The sequence below is a fragment of the Myodes glareolus genome, chromosome 3, assembly GCF_982192425.1.
Source record: "Myodes glareolus chromosome 3, mMyoGla1.1, whole genome shotgun sequence".
In the NCBI taxonomy this organism is placed as follows: Eukaryota; Metazoa; Chordata; class Mammalia; order Rodentia; family Cricetidae; genus Myodes; species Myodes glareolus.
Window position 1 is genome coordinate 6,390,193 of NC_142028.1, and position 19,862 is coordinate 6,410,054.

Below are 19,862 nucleotides of genomic sequence, written 5' to 3' on the forward strand. Positions count from 1 at the left end.
CAGGTTTGAGCCCCAAAAAATACAGGGAAAGGAAAAAAGGGAGGGAAGGGAAAGAGAAAAGGGAGAGGAAAGGGAAGACAATTCTAAGATCAGAATAAATACTCTGTTTTTATCATGCTACCCTAAGTATACCGATAGCTTAGTTACAGTGATGAAGTTACCATTATTCCTGAACTAATTAGTAATTGTGCACCATTTCAAAGATAAAAAACTGGGTGTGTGGTTGTGTCACCAAATCCCCACAAATTTAAAATTGTTTAAATTTGTTTTCTTTAAACAAATTTAAAATCAATTATGAGGTGATGGGACAAAGTGGGGTGAACAAAGATTATTCCAAAGAGGAGAAATTGCACTGTGGGCGATAACATCCCTAAGCCCCGTCAAGGTTGAACCCGGCGGGTCTGGCAGGTGTTGCTGAGCGGCTGTTGCCGCCATCCCAGCAGACAGGACATCTGCTAACCTGACACCTGACTCCACATGGTCAGACCGAGGCTGTCAGTGGTATGTGTAGGGCAAACAAGCATATTCATTATAAAACACTTTTTAAAAACGAAGACAAACTTAAAATTAACTTTAAAATTTATTTTATGTATGGTTGTTTTGTCTACGTGTACATGTATGCATCACACATGTGCCTGATGCCCACGAGGCCAGGAGAGTCAGAGTTGATTATCAGTCACCAAACGAGTTCCTGGGCACTGAACCTGGGTCCTCTGGAAGATCAGCAAACACTCAGCAAAAACTACCGAGCCATCTCTCCAGTCCTGCAAAATATTCAGTTTCAAAGTGCTAATTATTTGTGTTTTTAAAAAGCATTGATGGTGGTCACACAAAGATGGGGCCGAGTCCAGTAAAATTTCCGTGGGAGAATGAAGTAGCAGTTATGTCTAGTCGTGTCTGTCTGACCAGTGAGGCTCCCGGAGAGCAGTAGAACAGTTTGAGTTCCGTGGGGCCTGTGAAGTCTTGGCTGCTAACACTGTAGAGAGGATCCATTTTTCATTCTGATGATAAAATTTGAATCCTAACAAATCCTATTTGTGAGGCCACTAAAGAGCCCTGTCGGCTCTGAAGTAGGCCTGCCTTCACAGTCTGCATACGGAAGGCACAAACTGGGCCAAAATGCAAACATCTCCCCGAATCTAATTTCCAAGCGTGAAGTTGTGGCAGAGCCAATTGTGGCTTCAAGGTCCAAGCTTCCATTGCTATTCACTGTGTGACTAGAGCCTAGGACCCACACAGGGCTCAAACCCATCATCTAACTTGGCCATAAATGGCCCTCTGAGGAGAGGCCCCTCTGGGTAGCCTGAACAATGAGGAGGAAGTACAGGGGATTCCCGGTATGTGCCTCAGAGTTCCTTCCAAAGCAATGATCCACATGTGACTAGGTCAGGTCTGACTGTCTGGACAGTTAGCCCTCTTTCCTTAGGAAACTCAACCACAAGCAACCCTCACAAAGAATGGAGACAGAAGTAGAATCCTTCTACTCCCATGGCGCCCTTCTCAAGAGGAGATTTTGAAGATGTAGCAATGAGGAGTTTGTTTTCAAAACTGGTAAAAGTATTCAGGGGACACAGAAGAAGTGACAGTTTTTGAGATATATCATAGGAGTTAGCAAGCAGAGAGGTGGGCCTTCCTCTCTGGAAGGTGGACAAAGAACCCTCTGGAAGTCCCAAGCTCCAAGTGGCATGAAGAAATGTGTATGCCAGTGTGACTCCTTGTTGACATCTCTGAAAATGTGTTCATTTTGGAGATGTCATAATCCCTCGAGGCGGTGACAGAGCACACCTCCCACTCTCTGGGTACTTCGTCCTAACCATATGGTGCCACATGACATCCCTAAGCTGCCTGCCCAGCTCTGCCCACCATCCCTCCCACCAGAAGCATGTGAACGCAAGTGTTCTTCCCCAGCCCCTGAACTAGCTCCTCCTGGCGTGTTCTTCAATGGTAGGAACCCTAAGAGCGGGGTGATAGTTACCCATCCTCAGAGACAACAGTCATGGTCTCCGAGCACACGCTTCCTAAGTGATGAAAGTCGAATCACAGGCGGCCTCTCCAGTCACCAGTTGCCTTCTGAGCTCTGCACACCAGATAGCCCTGCACCGAGGGGCTGTTGATGGTTGTTCTCCTTGGTCAGTGTTAATGTAGGGCAGGCGGTGGCTGGAATTTGGGAAAGGAGAGACTCAAGGACTGAGCAGGCACCTCATTTGCCCTCCCTTCCTCCCTCTCTCTCCAGAAAGAATGGGAGATCAACACATAGACATACTCAGTGTTTTTCTGTGTGTTTGTGGTGCGGGTGTCAGCGTTTGCTGATGCTCTAAGTTTTGAGGAGTACCAGCACCGTCAGTTCTGTGTAATACAGAAAATTTAGTCCTGACAAGGAAATGGGCAAAGTACACAAGAGTAGCTAGTTTAATCCTCAAAGCCCTGGCAGGCTAATGGATTTCAAATTGGTCCTAGCTTGTCAGGCAGAATGACTTTACTGAGCCCACAACCCAACAGCATCTTGCTTCTGTTCAGGATTCAGGAGGAAAACAGATGTGAGGAAAATAAAATAAACACCTCTGCAGGGAGCAGTGTGCAGGTGGAGAAACCCCCTCTGCCTTGCGAGCTCACGTCCAAGTTGCTGGAGCTGCATCTGTTGGGCCCATCCTCTGTGGCTCTCTGCAAGTCTGTGGGTCTCAGACCAGCAACCACAGGCAAAGGAAGTGCCCAGTTAACTCAGTGGCCTGAACCCCCTGCCCTCCCAATTCTTTACCATCTCTCCCATAGATGTTCTATCCCTCATGCCAAGGTGGCAGCTGGCACAGCCAGAGATGGTGAACTGACCCGTTTCGACCCCACCGTGAACTGTGGTTCCTTTTGGGCACAACCACCTACCTCTAGCTAAAGCAGAGCCCAGAAATCAGAGGGGAAGATTGCCCCATCAAGACATTCAACTCTGGCTGCTCTTTGGGGGTTCTTAGGCTACCTACGTTCTGAAAGGTTGACTATAAATTTTGTTGCTGCCACCATTCAGTCAAACTTGACTAAGTTTGGCAGTGTGCAGTAACTACTTAAAGAATTGTGTGCCATAAAGGAAACAAACAAGAGTGGCCAGCCGCATGGCGACACCCATGGGTGAGTGGTGTGGGAGTCCTTCTGCCTATGTGTTGCTTTTATTGATGAATAAAGAAGCTGCTTTTGGCCAGTGGCTTAACAGAGTTAAGCCAGGCAGGAAATCCAAACAGAGATATAGAGAGAGAGTAGGCAGAGTCAGGGAGAAGCGATTTAGCCGCCAGAGGAGATTTAGCTGCCAGCTGAAACCTTGCCAGTAGACCACGAGTCTCGTGGTAAAATATAAAATAATAGAAATGGGTTAATTTAAGATGTAAGAGCTAGAAATACTCTTAAGCTATTGACCAAACAGTATGGCAAATATCTCATGTCTGAGTATCCGGGAAGGAACAGACAGTGTCTGCCAGCTGGTGCAGTCTAAGGAAGCACAGACACCAACTTTCTCTGTGTCTTGCCCTTCATCAACCAGCATCCAGTTTTACTAAGGCGTTTGTACATAGACCTGATTGAATCATTGCCCATGGAATTGAACTCAGTTATTAGACTAGAGGTTGGGTTGCCTCAAAATCCTGATTCTGGGTGACCATGTGTACTTTGTCATTCTAGGGCACTTGAGTCAGTTCATTGGGACAAAGCCAGATGTAATCCTGGGGTTCCTGAGAGCAAACTCGCCTTCGTCAGCCCAGAAATTGTAAAGATTTGTGGCTACCCTCCTATGAACCTGAACCTCAACATAAGAGGGTGGACCTGGGAGAGGCTAGGGTGAGAGGAATACATGGAGGAACTAAAGCAAAATGATGGAGGAATGTGTTTAGAAAGCGTCCATGCCCCTGTGACAATTGTAATGTGTAATTGAGGGTTTCTCTCCTGCCCGTCAGTTCCTGAATAGCCACTCTGAGGCTTAATATTAATTACAAATGGTTTGCCCTGTTGGCTCAGACTTATTATTAACTAGCTCTTACAACTTAACCCATTTCTACTGCTCTGAATTTTCCCACAAGGCTAGTGGCTTGTTATCTACATCTTGCTTCCCTGGCAGCTGCCAGCTTCTCCCCTGGCCCCTCCTTCTTTCTCCTTGTATTCAGTTTGGCTTTCCCACCTTGCTCTATTGTGCCCTGCCACAGGCCAAAGCAGCTTCCTTGTTAACCAATGGTAATAAAACATATTCATAGCATTTAGAAGAACATCCCACATTAGTAATGTGTATGTTCACACTTTCAACCCTGAAGATGGACAGAGAGTTGCTGAAGAGGCCATGGGTGGACTTCAGTTGGAAGCAGATAAAGAGCCCCAATCTTAATCCCCTCAGGTGGGCTGTGTGTTCATACCAACACAGAGTGCCTGTGTCCAACAGCCAATCCTAACAGAGCATTACAAGACCTCATCTGACTGGCTCCATCCTGCATCAGAAGCAAGTTTTAGATTCTTCAGCTCTGTTTTGGCTGTTTAGATTCTCAAAGTGTCCTACTGGGTAGATAATCTTCCAGAATATCAAAGCAGTGAAATGCTTCAAAACACAAAGTGTGTCAAGTGTATGAAACCTTATTTGTTAAATTGTACCTGAATTAGAGTTGCAAGGCCTGTTGACTCTTGGGGGTAGCTCCTGTGGTGTGTGTGTGTGTGTGAAATTGCTTGGGGTACATGACAGCAATTCCTGCCACCAAAGTCTGATGACTCTTGAGACGAGGCATGTTAAGGCTATGCCCAGCTTGAGGTGGTTACTCACAGATAGCCTCCTGCTTCTACAACTGCATACACGATTCCCTTTCCGGCTCACTTGTGCCCAGGGAAGTCCAGAGCTTGGCTTCATCTTTTGAAGTTTCTCTCATTATCCTACCTGGAGTCATCTTACAGCTTCTCAGCTTATGACAGCTGCCTGCTGTCACCTGAGGATGCCGAGTTCACCGTGTTCAAATCATGCGGTCTAGGGATTCTTGTTTCCATCTCTCCTTCTACTTGCAACTGTGATACTTTTTGTTCTCCGAGGCTTTGCATATTAATTTTATGATGGAAAATCTAGTTAGAAACACAGAGCCCAGTTTAGGATGGTCTCCTGAGAGCCCTGACTGGGACAGCTTAGAGCGAGGAAGCTGGCCAAGGGGACGGCTGACAGTTAGTTGATACTCAGTCGCAGAACAAAGTTCATTCTGTGTGGCCTCTCATTAGCAGTATTTGAAAACCCTCTGCCAAACTCCACCAAACCCCCAGCATTTTCCTCCTATTCTACATGGGGACCCGTGACACAGTGCTGACATGGCATGTGTTCCTGATCTTCAGTGAATGAACTTTTAGCACACCCTGGGAAAGTAGCTCAAGAGATTCCAGTTTTAATAGTCTCTGTATTGTCTGCTGAGAAGCTGGACTTTTGGAGTTGGACACTGAATATGGGTTCTTATGCAGATCAGGCAGGCGCCTGGCAGCTGAGTCATGTCCCAGCCTTCTGTTTCTAGTTTGAGAATCTCACCAAGCTGTCTAGGTTGGCTTTGAGCACATTCTGTGGCTGGACGAGGCCTTGAACCTGCAATCCTTGTACCACAGCTTCCAGAGCAGTCAAGTGCCAATGTCTCCATCAGACATGGGAAGCCGATCAGGGAAAGCAGAGAAACAAAAGATTCCCAGAGAAGCAAAGCCTGGTTTAGCTACTCACCCTTCGGTGGCCTTGGTCAAGTAGTCTTCACTTGGCGTTGCAATCTGTGGAGTGAGATCATAGCCATCCCTGTTCTGTAGGATTGTGGGTACTGGTCATCACAAGGCTAAAAGCCAGACACTCGGAAGGTAGCTGGGCTCTGTGGCTCTGTTAGAGAAATCAGAACTTCTTCCCTTTCAGCTCACACACAGGTGATGTTTCATAAATGCTAATGGCTTTTTTAAAAGACAAATTCTAAATGTTTGATTGACCCAAACTATTCTCATTATTTCTTAGTCTCATTCTGACATGGTAAAACATGCTTTCTGTGTTGTTCTGAGATTGTGGTCAGTTACTCTCCAGTCACATCCGGAGATGGAATGAGTTCAGAGCTGCCTCCCATCATCCTCCAGGACACACGCCTTCTAGTCTTAGTACTGGAACCATGCACACTCACGCACACATGCATGCACGTTCAGCGTGGCTTCTAGCCCTAATTCTGTGTGCTTGCTCATTTGCCAGACTCAAGGCTATTTGCAACAATTTGAATGTTGAAGACTCTTTTTGCACCCACAGCTTACGAAATGCCAGGCTGGGATAGGTATGGACATATTCAGATACTTCTGTTTTCACAGAGAAGCATACTGAGACTTGGAGAGTAAGAGACCCATTCGCCCCATACAGTAGGTGATGTGGGCTATGAGGGAACCAAACCCCAGCTTCCTATCTCTTCGATGGTGCCCTACCACTAACAATACTAGTTCTGCTCCACAGATGGAAATAGCACTTGAAAATATCAAATGTGAACACCACATAGGTGATCTCAAAGCAACACTAACAGTGTATGATTGGACAACTATCAATATTAATGGGTCACATTGATCTGCTATTCAAAAGACTTGGAAAAAAATTTTTTTTTACGTCTGTCTATTGGTTCTCTAGTCTCCTAGACATACACACTATCATAAAATTAGCCGTAGCAAGAGGATTAAGGATCCTAAAGAACATCTCAGAGAAATGACGAGTTCATCTATGAGTCCTGCATTTTAGAAACCTCTAGAAGATCTGTATGTCACTAAGTTATTAGGAGGATCAACCCTGCAGCCTAGGAGTCTGGCAGCTAAAGTACTTCCCTGACTGTAGGCGATCCTGTGGTCACATGTCTTCAGTCTGCTGAAATAGGAAATGATTTCATGTTGACTAACCAGCATCAGCCTGGGACTCTAATAGCATGTGCATGACCACAAGACGTGCCGTGTAACGTGAAATCAGACCACTGTGTTAGTGGGCAAGCATCACACAGGCTAGCAGGATAAAGGAGCCGCACAGGCTGCCAACGGGCAAACCCTGCAGGAAGCGCAAGGCATGCACTTCTGGCTTAGGGTCAGGCAACAACTCCACCTTTCCCTCCCTCTCTCAGAGAGAAACGAGGGGGGGAGAATGTCTAGCTGCTTTGTCACAAACTGCTCTCAACAGAAAAACAAAACAAAACACATATACAGTACTGTGTTTAAGGTCATTTTTGTGAAAAGAGAAAGCTGCATTGACTTTAAAAACTTATTTTTTAAATTTAATTTTCTTTTAAAAAATTGTACTAGTTCTTTGAGAGGCTTTTTCTTTAGATATCTCAAGTAAGATATGCAGACTTTGTATGTATGCCCAAGACCGGTCTATCAGGATAATATGGTAGATCTATTACCAACTGTTTTGAAGCCCCCACACTTATTTTCCATATTGGCTGCACCGGTTTGCAGCCCTGCAGCAGAGAATAGGTTTCCAGGTGTCCCCGTGCCCAGTGCTCCTGCCGCCATTTGTCATCATATATTCTTGACCTTGGCCATTCTGACTAGGCTTAAATGAAATCTCAAGAGAGTCTTAATTTGCATTTCTTTGATGGCTATGGATGTTGAATGCTTTTAAATGTTTCTCAGCTGTTTGTATTTTTTCCTGAATGTTTAGGTTTATGTCCCCAATTTAAAAATTAGATTTTATTAAAGGTTTAATTTTGAGTTACTTATATGTTCTAGACAGTATCACTCCATCCATATGTATAGCTGGTAAAGATTTTTCCCAATCTGCAGGCTGCCTCTTCATTTGAGTAATAGTACACTTTGCTGTATAGAAACTTTGTAGTTTTGTGAGGTCCCATTTATTCATTATTGGTATTAAAGCCTTTTACTATTGGGATGCTATTCAAAAAGTCTTTTCTTATACCAATGACCTCAAGACTATTCCCTGCTTGCTCCTCTGTCAGATTCAGGGTATGAAGTCCTTAATCTGTTGAAGGAAAGGCCGCTTGCTGGTTCCCAGCTGCTCAGCCCTGAAATAATCACACAGAAGCTATATTATTAAAAATATTGCTTGGCCCATTAGCTCTAGCTTCTTATTAGTTAACTCTTACATATTAATTTAATCCATCTCCATTAATCTGTGCATCACCACTCAAGACCAATGGCATTCACAGCACACAGGGGAGAATCCCACATCATTAATCCCTTTAGAGTACAGTTTTTTTAAGGAGTGGAATACACGGTTGAGATCTCACTTGTCTCCTGTAGACATTCAATTTGACAAGCAACATTTGCTGAATTCTTCTTTTCTCCAATGCTTATTTGTTGACTTTTGTCAAATGTTGGGTGGATGTAGGAATCAGGGTTTATACATGATTTTTCCATTCCATTCGTCAATGAGTCTGTTTCTGCGCCATTACCATGCTACTTTCATCGGGATTTTGAAAGCGATTGCATTAAACCTGTGGATTGCTTTTGGTAGGGTGGCTGTTTTCACAGTATTAACCATATATATATCTTCTTCAATTTCTCTTTTTCAGTCTCAAATATTTTTGTTACACAAATCTTTCACTTCTTTGGTTAAACTTATTCTAAGATATTTTATTTTTCTTGTGGCTATTGTGGACGGTATTTCTTTTATTTCTTTTTCAGTATGTTTGTTTGTTTTGTGTGTGTGTGTGTGTGTGTGTGTGTGTGTGTAGCAAAAACCTTCATATATATATATATGACAGTTTTTTGTTTGTTAATTTGCTGAATTATTTTTCAGGTATAGGAGTCATCTGGTAGAGTCTTCTGGATCTTTTACATATAGAATCAATCATATCTACAAATAAATATACTTTGACTTATTCCTGACTTGTATCTACTTTATCATTCTGCTCTAGCTAAGGCTTCAAGCACTATGTTGAACAGCAGCGGGCAGAGGGACTATCTCTGTGCCCCTGGTTTTAGTGGAAATATTTTGAGTTTTTCTCTGTTTAGGACAATGTTGGCTGTGGGCGTCCTGCATGTTGACTTTATTATGTTGTGATTGTCCTCTGTATCTCTAGTTTCTCCAGGATTCTTACTGCAAATGGATGTTAGATGTTGTTAAAGGCCTTTCCTACAGCTGGAGAGATGACTATGTGGCTTCTATTTGTGTGGCGCGTTAAGTTTATTGGACCATTCCTGCATCTCTGGGGTGAAACTGACTTGATCATGGTGGACAGTCTTTCTGATGTGTTCTTCAATTAGCTTTGCTACATGTCTATGATCATCAAAGATTCTGGTCTTAGTTTTTGGTTAGATCTTTGGTTTTGCTTTCAAAACAATGTGGTTTCACAAAAGGAATTCAGAAATGTTTTTCCTTTTCTACTTTGTAATTTTGTAGGACAATTTGAGGAGTATTGGTCTTAGCTCTTCTTTGAAGGTCTAATAGAATTCTACAATGACTCCGTCTTACCTGTGATTTTAGTTGGGAGAATTTTAATTACTGTTTGTATCTCATTGGGTGATATGGGTCTGTTTAAACCATTTACTTCATCTTTATTTATTTCACTCATAGATATCTAGAAGTTTATCCATTTCTCTTACATTTTCCAGTTTGGTGGAATGTAGATTTTTAAGGTATGTTTGAATGAGTCTCTGGATTTCTTCAATGTCTGTTGTATGGCTCCCATCTCTTCTCTTAATTAATCTGAATCCTCTCTAATTCTTTTGGTTACTTTGACTACAGGTTTGTCAATATCTTCACACAACTGTTTTATTGATTCTTTGTACTTATTTTCATTCAATGCCATTAATTTCAGCTGTGATTTTAAGTGTCTCTTCCAGGCTTATTTCTTTTTTTATTTACTCTTACTTTTCTAAGGCCTTCAGGTGCATCATTAAGTTAGAGATCTCTCAGATTATTTGACATAAGCACAGAATGCTCTAAACCTTCCTCATATGGTGGCTTTCACTGTGTCCTAAAGATTTTGCTACGATGTCTTCATTTCTATTCAGTTTTTTCTTTACCCAATTTTGATTCAAAAGTGTGTTGTTTAGCTTCTATAACTTTGTGTGCTTTCTGTCATTTCTATTGTTGTTGATATCCAGCTTTATTTCATAGTTATTAGATAAAATTCAAAATGTGATTTCAACTTCCCTATGTTTGTTGAGACTTATGTCCTAATGTGTGGTCTATTTTGTCAAAAAAATCCCATAGACTCCAAAAAAGAATGTATATTCTTTAATTTTGAGATGGAATGTTCTGTAGATGTCTGTCTGTTAGGTCTACTGATTCATGATGTCATTGAAACCAAGTTTCTTTCTTTCACCAAATGACCTTGTATGTTCACAAGAGTGGAGTATTGGGATCATACCATCACTGTGTTGGTGTTGATGCCGAGGGTAATAGTTCTTTTATGAAGTTTGGTGCTCATACGTGTTTAGGATTGTAATATCCGGTTGGGTTTCTCCTAATGAGGATAAAGTATCCCTATGTATCTCTTCTGATTGGTTTTCACTTGAAGTCTATTTTGTCAAATATTAGAATCTCTATGCTGCCTGACTCCTCTTCCCATTTGCTTAGAAACTTTTTTCCTCCCTTTTACTTTGATGTGATGTCTATCACTGGCCCAAAATTGTGTTTCTTGGAGGTAGTAAAAAGATGGATCCTGTTGTTTTCTGATCCAGCCTGTTATTCTGTTTCTATTTATTAAAGAATTGGTTTTTATTGTAAATCAATTTTATTATCAGTTAATATTAAGAAATATTCTCAAATGATGTGTATTAATTTGTCATTTTGTTGATTTTGTGTCCTCTTTTGATTCAGTGTTTTGGAATTGACTTTGTACCTTCCTGCCCATGTTTTTCCTTTTTCAGATATGAGTATTCTTATCCGTGTCTCCTATAGAGCTGGGCTAGTGGTCGCAACTGAAATCTGATGGTTCCGCTGGGTACAGTGCCACTGCCATCCACTGTTTTATGGAGCGTGCAGGGTCTAGCTCCTTCTGGGTTTCAGTCTCCGTAGGAAAATGTACTGTTATTCTGGTGGGCCTGCCTTTGTGTGAGACTTGATCTTTTTCTTGCCTTTTCAATAGCCTTTGTTTTGTGCATTGGGTATTCTATTACATGATGCAGGGAATTTCTTTTCTGGTCCTGTCTATTTAGGGTTCCGTATGCCTCTTGGGCCTTATTAGGCATCTCATTTCTTAAATTAGGGAGTTTTTATTCTATAATTTTGTTGAAGATATTTTCTTCTCCTTCTATACTTATTGTTCTATAGGTCTGATCTTTTCATAGAGCGAGTTCCCGCATGGTCTGTTCTTGGGGCTTGGAGGGGATTTGACATTTTCTTTAACTGAGTGATTCAACTCTTCTTTGTCTTTAAGGCTGATACTCTTCTTCCACCTGATCCAATCTATTGGTGAAATTTTCCTCTGAATTTTTTGTTTGAACTCATACATTTTTCATTTCAAGCTTTATTTCATTTGGCATTTCTTCAGAGATTGTATCTCTGCACTAAATTCTGTTTTCATGTCTTGAGTTGTTTTTGTTATTTCATCCAACTATATTTTTGCAGTCTTCAATTTGGCATTTATTTATTCATCCCTCCTTGAACCCTTATCTTGTGTATCATCTAAGTGGCTTTTCTCAGGGGACATTACAATAGGAGTATTAATTTTTAGTTTTTCATGTTTGAGGTGGAATCTAGGCATCTGGGGTAAGGTCATTGGTAATGCTTGTTGTAGAAATCTTGTCTTCTGTGTTGAATGGGTGGCTGAAGTTCTGGTCCCATTACGCCAATTTGTCAGACAACTGACCAGCTGTATGGGGCTAAGGGCAATTCAGTGTAGATATTCAAGGAAGGCATCAAAAGTAGACTGGGCTCAGCTTGAGCTCAGTGAGGTTTCTAAGTCCAGAGCAGACTTCTGTAAAATTGGAAGATGCTCATAGGCAAGCTTCAGCGGTCAGAAGTTTTCCTCGGGCAACAGGACCTAGGAGGGCAAGGGGAGGCAGGCCCAGGGCATGGCATCTTCATGCCTGTGACAGGAGTTGCGTATGTGGGTATAGTGACCCTCGTTGGAGAGGGTAGGTCTTAAGGTCATGAGGATGGGGAGAGTTGGCAATATAAATCCAGAGCCTGCCTAGAGAAGAGGCCAAGTCGGCACAGCGGAGACAGGTGGGACTGGAAGTGCAAGTCTAGACTCCATGTCTAGGGGAAAGGGACAGGGAATCTCAGCATTTCTTCATTTTAAACATTGGGAAAATTACCTATATATCTTCATTTCAGATTTGATCAGTTGACAGTCAGACAGACAGAGGGAGAAACGTGACAAATTAGAGCAGCCAGAAATACTCAGAGGGGGTAAAGAGAGAGAATGGACCCCCAAGGACAGGAACAGACCGTCTCTGCTCCCCGGCACCTTCTGGCCTTTGTCATCGGTGACCGCCTGCCTGCGGATTAGAAAAGCAGGGGGCACAGGCTGGGGGCTGCTCACCATTGTTCCCCAGTGCCTAGCACGGGCACGGAATCACAAGTGGGAATCATGAAAGGATGAGTGAACAAAGGGGCCAGCGCAGACAGAGTGGGGAATGAGAGTCCCGTGGCCGGGCAGCTCCAGCAGGATCTGCTCAGAGAGAGCTGCCATTGTTCCCTCACGCGGGCAGCCTTGGTCTGACCGATCCAGCAGGGCGCCTGCAGGGGCCTCTTTGCAGAGATGGCTTCACAAACCTGTCTTATCTTCTCTTTGGTAAGCGGTCCATTGAGGACATTCGGCCTGATTGTGGAAGGGGTATCTTCACCTTCCCTCACTTGGGCATTAATTGCCGTGTTTCCTGGGATCATCTGACCCTTTGCCACCTGATGAACCCCAACACTTCTGCCCAAGGAACCCCCTTCCAAGTCACACGTGTCCCGTTTTCCTCTTTATCCCCACCCTACCTTAGCGTCTCTCCTGACCTCTTGCAGTCCCCCGTTCTACTTTTATGTATGCATGTGTACATATGTGTGTTAGGAATGTAAGAATGTAAATTTAACTAGATTCCTCCTATGGGAGAAAACACAGCATATTTATCTTGATAGTCCCAGTGCCATGCATTTCCCTGAAAAGCTCTAGTTGTTCTCAGACACAAAAACATCACCCTTTCTTTTAATCCCCTCAGCTCTCCCTGTCCCATCTCCTCTCCTCCAATTTCACCCCTGGGGGTCACCTGCTCCCCACCCCAGAAGAAGAGCTGGAGAATTCTGGAACTCTGACGCGAAGACATGACCACCTTTAGCCTCTGAGCAAAGGGCAGTTTCTGAGCCAAGCCCTCCTCTAGTGACTGGTAGGGGACGGAGGGGCAGTCACTGTTGTATTTCATCTCAGAGTCTGGCTGGCAACTGAACCACCCCATTGCTTAGCTGGTCACCTTCAGGATGGCGTTAGTGACCCTGTGGGGTTCATCCTAAGAGTCACCATAGGGGGAAAGGATGATATTGAGGTTACCATCTTCATCATTTTAAATACAGGTTCAGGGCAGTAAAGTCGTCCGGTCGGCAGCAGTAAAGTCATCCGGTCGGCAGCACAAACATCACCCCTGGCTTCAGTTCTAACTCTGTCTCTCAGGGCCCAGGATGGTGCTTGCTGCCAGAGCCGAGAGTCTGAGTGTGATCCCCAGGACTCACATGGCATAAGGAAAGAATTGACTCTGGCCATTGGCCCTCTGAGCCACACACATGACTTTGAGCCCTAAATGATGCCTGACTGTGACGGGAGTAGCTGAATCGGTTACTCTGAAACACCTCTCTCTCTCTCTCTCTCTCTCTCTCTCTCTCTCTCTCACACACACACACACACACACACACACACACACACACACACACACGACAACAAGCCATGTCAAGGACCAGTAGGGTCAAGATGGAAATGGCAGGACAAACACCTCTCCTCACTGCACTGTGGGGAAACGGAGGGCTCTGTGGCCCTGTGGATTGAGAGCCCAGGCAGAGTTTTCTCAGGACTTACCTGGGAGGGGAGGGGCTGTAAGCAAGAGGCTCCCGTAGCGGTGACAGGTGGTGACAGGGACACAACCCCATGGTCTGTGGTGCAAAGGTCCATGTGTCCCCGTTCTGACATGGGTGATTGACATGCCAGAGATGGGGGACACGTTACAATTTCCAGAGTAAATGAAGACTGAAAACTACATGGTAAGTTATGCACACCGACTCTGTGGAATTCACCAGTCAGTTTTTGAGACTGATGGGCATCTACCACAAAGGAGGGGAAGCACACACACAGGACACACCCAGGCTGCCCAGAAAATGGTGGAAGTGACACCAGCTCTTGCCTTCCGGGGAAGACATGCCACAGTAATATTGTTTCCAAAGGGAACAGACAGTATAACCCCAGGCCATGACCTTCTGCTCCCCTCGTCCCCACTGGAGCTGGAGGCCACAGAACTGGAAAGAACCTCAGCAGAGGACGTGGGCAGAAACCCAATATGGGTGGCAGGAACTGAAACCTTTGGTCTACCAACCTCCTACTGAGGAGCAGTGTGTGCTTCTCCTATCCCCCCCTCCCCCGCCACTCACTCACACACACACTTAGATCCCCCCTCGCTGCCACCAGACCCCATCCGCCACCAGAATAACCAGACACCCACAGGCTGCTTCACCCAGGACCACCTGGGAGCCTGCAGGAAGCCATTGTTTAGGTCTTTCCCAGTTCATGAGGACCAATCCTGCCTCTTCCTGGCCTTGGCCAGAGAGGGTTCTTTTATTGTAGATGCTGAAAGACATTGTATTTTGGGTTTTATTTGAGACAGCCCTGCTTTGTATCCCAGGCTGGTCTGAAATTCATTATGTAGCCCATACTGGCCTTGAACACCAAGACAAACTCCTGCCTTGGCTTCCAGAATGATAGGATTACAGATGTGCACCACCCTGCCCCAGTGAGGACACTGATTTACATTTATTTATAATAATAAATAACCAGGAATATTCTGTGTAGTGCCAGCTGCCACCCACACTCACTGCCCAGTTCCCGCATTTATTTTCTTTCAGGAGAAGAATTTGGACTGGTTTCCTCGGATGCGAGCCATGTCCCTCGTCAGCAATGAAGGTGACAGTGAGCAAAACGAGATCCGGACCCTGCAGGAGAAGCTGGAGTCCACCATGAGTCTGGTGAAGCAGCTCTCTGGGCAGCTGGCCGAGCTGAAGGAGCAGGTCAGTGAGCGGGAGCCACCTGCCACTGTCCCCAGCTGTGCTGTGCTGTGCGAGCAGGGACTCCCCCACTCTGTGGAAAGACACCCCACTCTGTGGAGGGACCCCTTTGCTATTTGTGATAGCTCTTACTTCCTGCTTGGCTTTGCATTTCCAAGCTCATCAGAAAGGCAGGGGTTCACTAATAGCCGCCAGCTAAGGTCCTGATCAGCCCTTTTATCGAATGACATCCTTAGCGCTCACAAAACAGAATATCACCAGGCCCCCTGGTAGCTGTTAAATGATTCCAACAATGGTGATAAGAATGTAGCAGATGTGTTTCTAACAACCCTGCTTCCTGTTTCCTAACCATGGAGAGAGGAGTTGGTCTTTCTCACCTCTATTTCTGGTAATTTACTTTTTAAAATAAATGCTTTTTGTGGTGAATATATTCTGTGGGGAAGCAGACAGCGGGTTCTTGGAGGAAGAATCAAGAAAAGCAGCTGAAGGCGCTCTCTCTCTCTCTCCCCAGATGACAGAACAGAGGAAGAACAAGCAGAGGCTGGGCTTCCTTGGATCAAACACACCCCATGTGAACCATCACATGCCACCACACTGACACCATGGGGGCATGCCGTGACCAGCCTTTCATCAGATGCCTGCCTCATCGCTGAAGGAAGGATGGAGATGGAGGGAGCAAACAGTGGCTATTGTTGAAAAGCTAAAAAACAGTCAAGTGCCAAGATGCTGAGCCATTTAGCTCCCAGAACAATCTGTAACTGTGTTTTCACGCTTGAGAAGACTCGAGCTAAAAAACAGCGTGGGGCACAGACTCTCCGTGCAGCAGGAAGCCAGGCCGAGGGTGGGGTGGGGTGGGGAGCAGACCTCCCCCTGCTCAATCGATAGGCCTTGGACTTGTCTTACATGCTGACTGCAGCCTCTGTAACGGCTGGTTGGAATTTATTTCTTCGTATTGCAGCAAACAGGTCAGAGGCAGGAAGCCACACTTTGGTGGCTGGGAGTCTGACTCAGAAAAAAAATTTTAAAGATTAAAAATGCAACTCCGAGAGTTGAAAAAGAAATCTCATGAAGCTTCCGAACCTTCCATGTTCCTACTGGACAGCTTCTTCATGGCCATGAAACGTGATGGGCTCAGAGCTCTCCACACCTGGTGCTTTGGGGTTCGCACACCACACATTGAATAGTTAACTGGAGGAGGGGTCATGGTCCCCAGGACTCTGTGCAGGGCTGCACAAATGGAAGAGCTGATTGAGAATGCACTTAAGGTCACATGCATGCTAAGATCATGGAAGAAGAGAATCTTGGCCAGGAAATAGTGTTGGGCGCAGATGCTATTAAAATAATCTGGTATTAATAAAGCGAACACTCAAACGTGACAGGAAGCATTGAGAAGCTTGCTGTGGTGGGTTTGCCTTTCAAAAGCATGGAGTGAAAGCAAGTTGGTTTGTATTTGTGGTGCTTGAGGACCTGAGTGTTTGGTCTCCCTGCGCCTGTGGGAGGGAAGCCTAAGAAATGCACCGACTATACAAGGATGTGCAGACTTCGATGGCATGTTTATGACTGTTACAGTAACAGCATCTCAACATAAAGGCAGGTCATAGTTCCTTCCCCCAAACTGTTTTCGTGTTGAATCTTGAAACCTGAACTTATCAAGGCAGAAAATGACCTGGGGGGGGGGGTAGACTATTGAGGGGAGACTATTTGAGTCAGTAGAGCCAGACAGAGACGAGCAAAGAGTGAAATCTGCTCTGTGGTGAGGCCCCACCAGCAACGGCACTGCACTCTGAGCCAGGCTCTTCCACTGGACCCTCAGGCCTTCAGATCCTTTTGGCTTTCAGCCACCAAGGGCCACGTGACATTTGTTACCATGTTTAAAGCTTTCAGGTATTTCAAGACAGTTTTAGTTGTTGACTCCTAAAAGAAATTCAAATCCTGGGTCTATATATACAGCCTCAGTCTGCAGGCACGAAGACCGTGTAGACCTACCTTCTGTTTCTTAGGTGGAGCCTTGGGACCGAGTACAATGCACTAACTTTACTGGTACTCAACCCCCACACACTAAAACCGCCCTAAATTAAGACATGCTCTTGGACAGGGCGGTGCTTCTCATAGCCTGAAGTTGGAGGATGCTGATGCCCGGAATGGAAGACGTTCTGAGCTAACACAGTGCTGTGCTAACCTCTGACTCTGGCCGAGATTCTCCGCAGTTACCTTTAATTCTCTGGTGTCACCAAAATTAGACTAAGGCAGCCATTTTTAAAACCCAAGGCCATCAGTGGCACGACAGTAGTTGATAGGGTAGAGTAAGCCGGGCAAGCAGGCAGGCTGCGGAAGGGGAGGTGTGAGCTGCTGTGTGGTGTGACCTGACGTCCCAGCCAGGGCAGCCGCTCACTGTCGACACTGTATTTTTTCCAGGAGGACATACCCAAAAGAGATGCCGCCTAATGAGGCTCTCACTCTGTCTATTATTTTTTTTTAGCTGCATTTTCTTTCTTCCCTTCTACAAGATTAAAGATTATGAAACAAAATTTTAAAAAGCAAATGAAACAAAAGGCACTTTCTAGGTCCCTGAATTCATAAAGATATTAAAAAAGGCAATTTGATGTCTTGTAAGAGTTTCCATTCGTTATGTGTGTTTGTTAACACAACTGGATTGTTTGAAGTTAGTGTGCTTGGTGTTCTCATATGTATATAGCAATATTAAAGCCACAGTCACCTCTGACTTCTGTGTTAGGGACGGTTTTTTAATATTTAGGTTATTAAAATCCATATTGGTTAAAAGTTGCGGTTCCCACTGAATAATATTTTTAATTTACAGAAGGGTTTGCTCCCCTGTGTGTTCTATTCTGAGGCTCAAGAGTTTAATGAGAGATGTCTTCTAAATTAAAACAATCATTGGAGATCAGAGCTCTGCACTATCTGGGGAGAGAATATTGACCAGTTGTACGCAGGCAAAGATAGAATTTTCTACCCTTTTAGAAAGTTAAGTTACCAAAGGGCTTATTTCCCTGCATCCCCCTTTTCTCTTCCCTGTGGATGAAGATTGTGGTATTCGGTAGACTGTTGATAGTTCCAGGAAGCCGATGCATCTGAATCAGAGCTGACCCTGTGCTGATCCAGCTCAGGCTTTTGACTGGCAGTCAGCGACAGACTGCAATGTGGTGCGACTCCATCTCCGGGACTGAGTGTGAGGAAGGAGGCCTGGGAACTGGTGATGAAGACTAAGACAGTACATCACTTCCCAGGATGCCACCTACCTGGAAAGAAGCAGGCAAAGATCACTTTCAGGGACCGAGGAGATTCAGAAACCAATGCACAGGAGAGGTGACATCGTGACTCAGGAGAGATTATGTCATGACTCGGGAGAGATGACGGCATGACTCAGAACCCTTAACCATGCAACCATGCTGTGTGGAAGAACAACCAGAGGATGACATCCGCCTGACAGCTGCTTCAAAGCTTTGTTGCAATATCCTGGCCTGGAGACCCCTTCTAATGTGGTGAGCCCTGGAGGAAACGGGCTTCTTAAACCCAGACACAGCCGGCAGCGTGAGCCAGGTGAAGAGCTAGCTAAGCTGTCTTCATCCCTGAGGCTGAGGCGCCAGTCCTGAGCAGGGGTGGGGAGGCTCGGAAGCCATGATAAGCTCTCAATTTTCAAAACTTGATAGCCAATTCTGGATTTCAAAAACTGCCGAGGTTACCCAAGGCCCTCTACGCACTCATCTGCGGCCGCCTTTGGAATAAGGGTTAATGAGACTCCCGTGTAAACGATGACGCAGTGCGAAAACCCAACAGAACTGAGCATGCGTGAAAACTGAGACCTCTGCGGACAGCTCTAGGTCCTCCTCCCACGGGAGTGTCCCCAGATGCCAGGACGAACGTCACCAAATGGATTGATTCTCTTGCCTCTAGCAAGAGAGAATGTCTATGTTGTCCTTTAAGAAAGGTGACTTTTAACATACTGTCAGGGTTGGATAACTTATTAGTAAATATTAATAAAATGAATTTGCATCTTGTGTGTTTCTTTATCACGGTTCTGAAAAGTCTCTCTACTGGTGTGGAAAGGCATATTTATTGCTATTTTACATAGCAAGAGTGAGGGACAAAGTATGATTCAGAGTACAGACCCAGGTGACCCAGTGAGCCCAGAGTACAGACCCAGGTGACCCAGCGAGCCCAGAGTACAGACCCAGGTGACCCAGTGAGCCCAGAGTTTGTTGGGAACCAGCCAAATCTTCAGTTTTCTCACAGGTACTAGTGTATCTACACTTTAGATTCCCAGAACCACTCTGTGGACCCAGATCCCTTGGTCAACTTGGAATCCCTGGTTCTTGATAGCTGCTGTCCCCAAGGACAGGTTTAATGGTTCTCAACCCATGGGTCACAACCCCTTTGGAAGTCAATCAACCTTTTCACTGGGGTCTCCTGCATATCATAAATTACACTGCAATTCATAACAGTAGCAAAATTACAGTTATGAAATAGCAACAAAATAGTTTTTAGTTATTAATGGTTGGGGGAATTACCACAACGTGAGGAACTATATGAATGGGCAGTTGAGAGCCACTGCCCCAGAACAAAACTCAGCCTCCTGCCAGCTGAAGTCCACTCAGGTGGTGTGAATCACATGCAATCTATGAATAGATTTCTTTGCCCTGGGTATTTTCCAGTTCCTGGAAACAGTGTGGCAAGATCTGCTCCAGCCAGAGGAAAGGATGTTAGT

The 19,862-nt window shown here is 44.9% G+C and overlaps 1 protein-coding gene across 1 annotated transcript in view; it reads left to right on the forward strand.

Moving 5' to 3' along the window:
* Itpr2 (inositol 1,4,5-trisphosphate receptor type 2) overlaps positions 1-19,144 on the forward strand; it is a 422,198-nt gene extending 403,054 nt beyond the window's left edge. The window contains exons 56-57 of the mRNA XM_087903959.1: positions 14,981-15,142; positions 15,651-19,144. Of these exons, the coding sequence (XP_087760085.1) occupies positions 14,981-15,142; positions 15,651-15,737 (249 nt within the window). The 3' untranslated portion in view covers positions 15,738-19,144. The remainder of the gene's footprint in view (positions 1-14,980; positions 15,143-15,650) is intronic.
* The last annotated feature ends 718 nt before the right edge of the window (positions 19,145-19,862 follow it).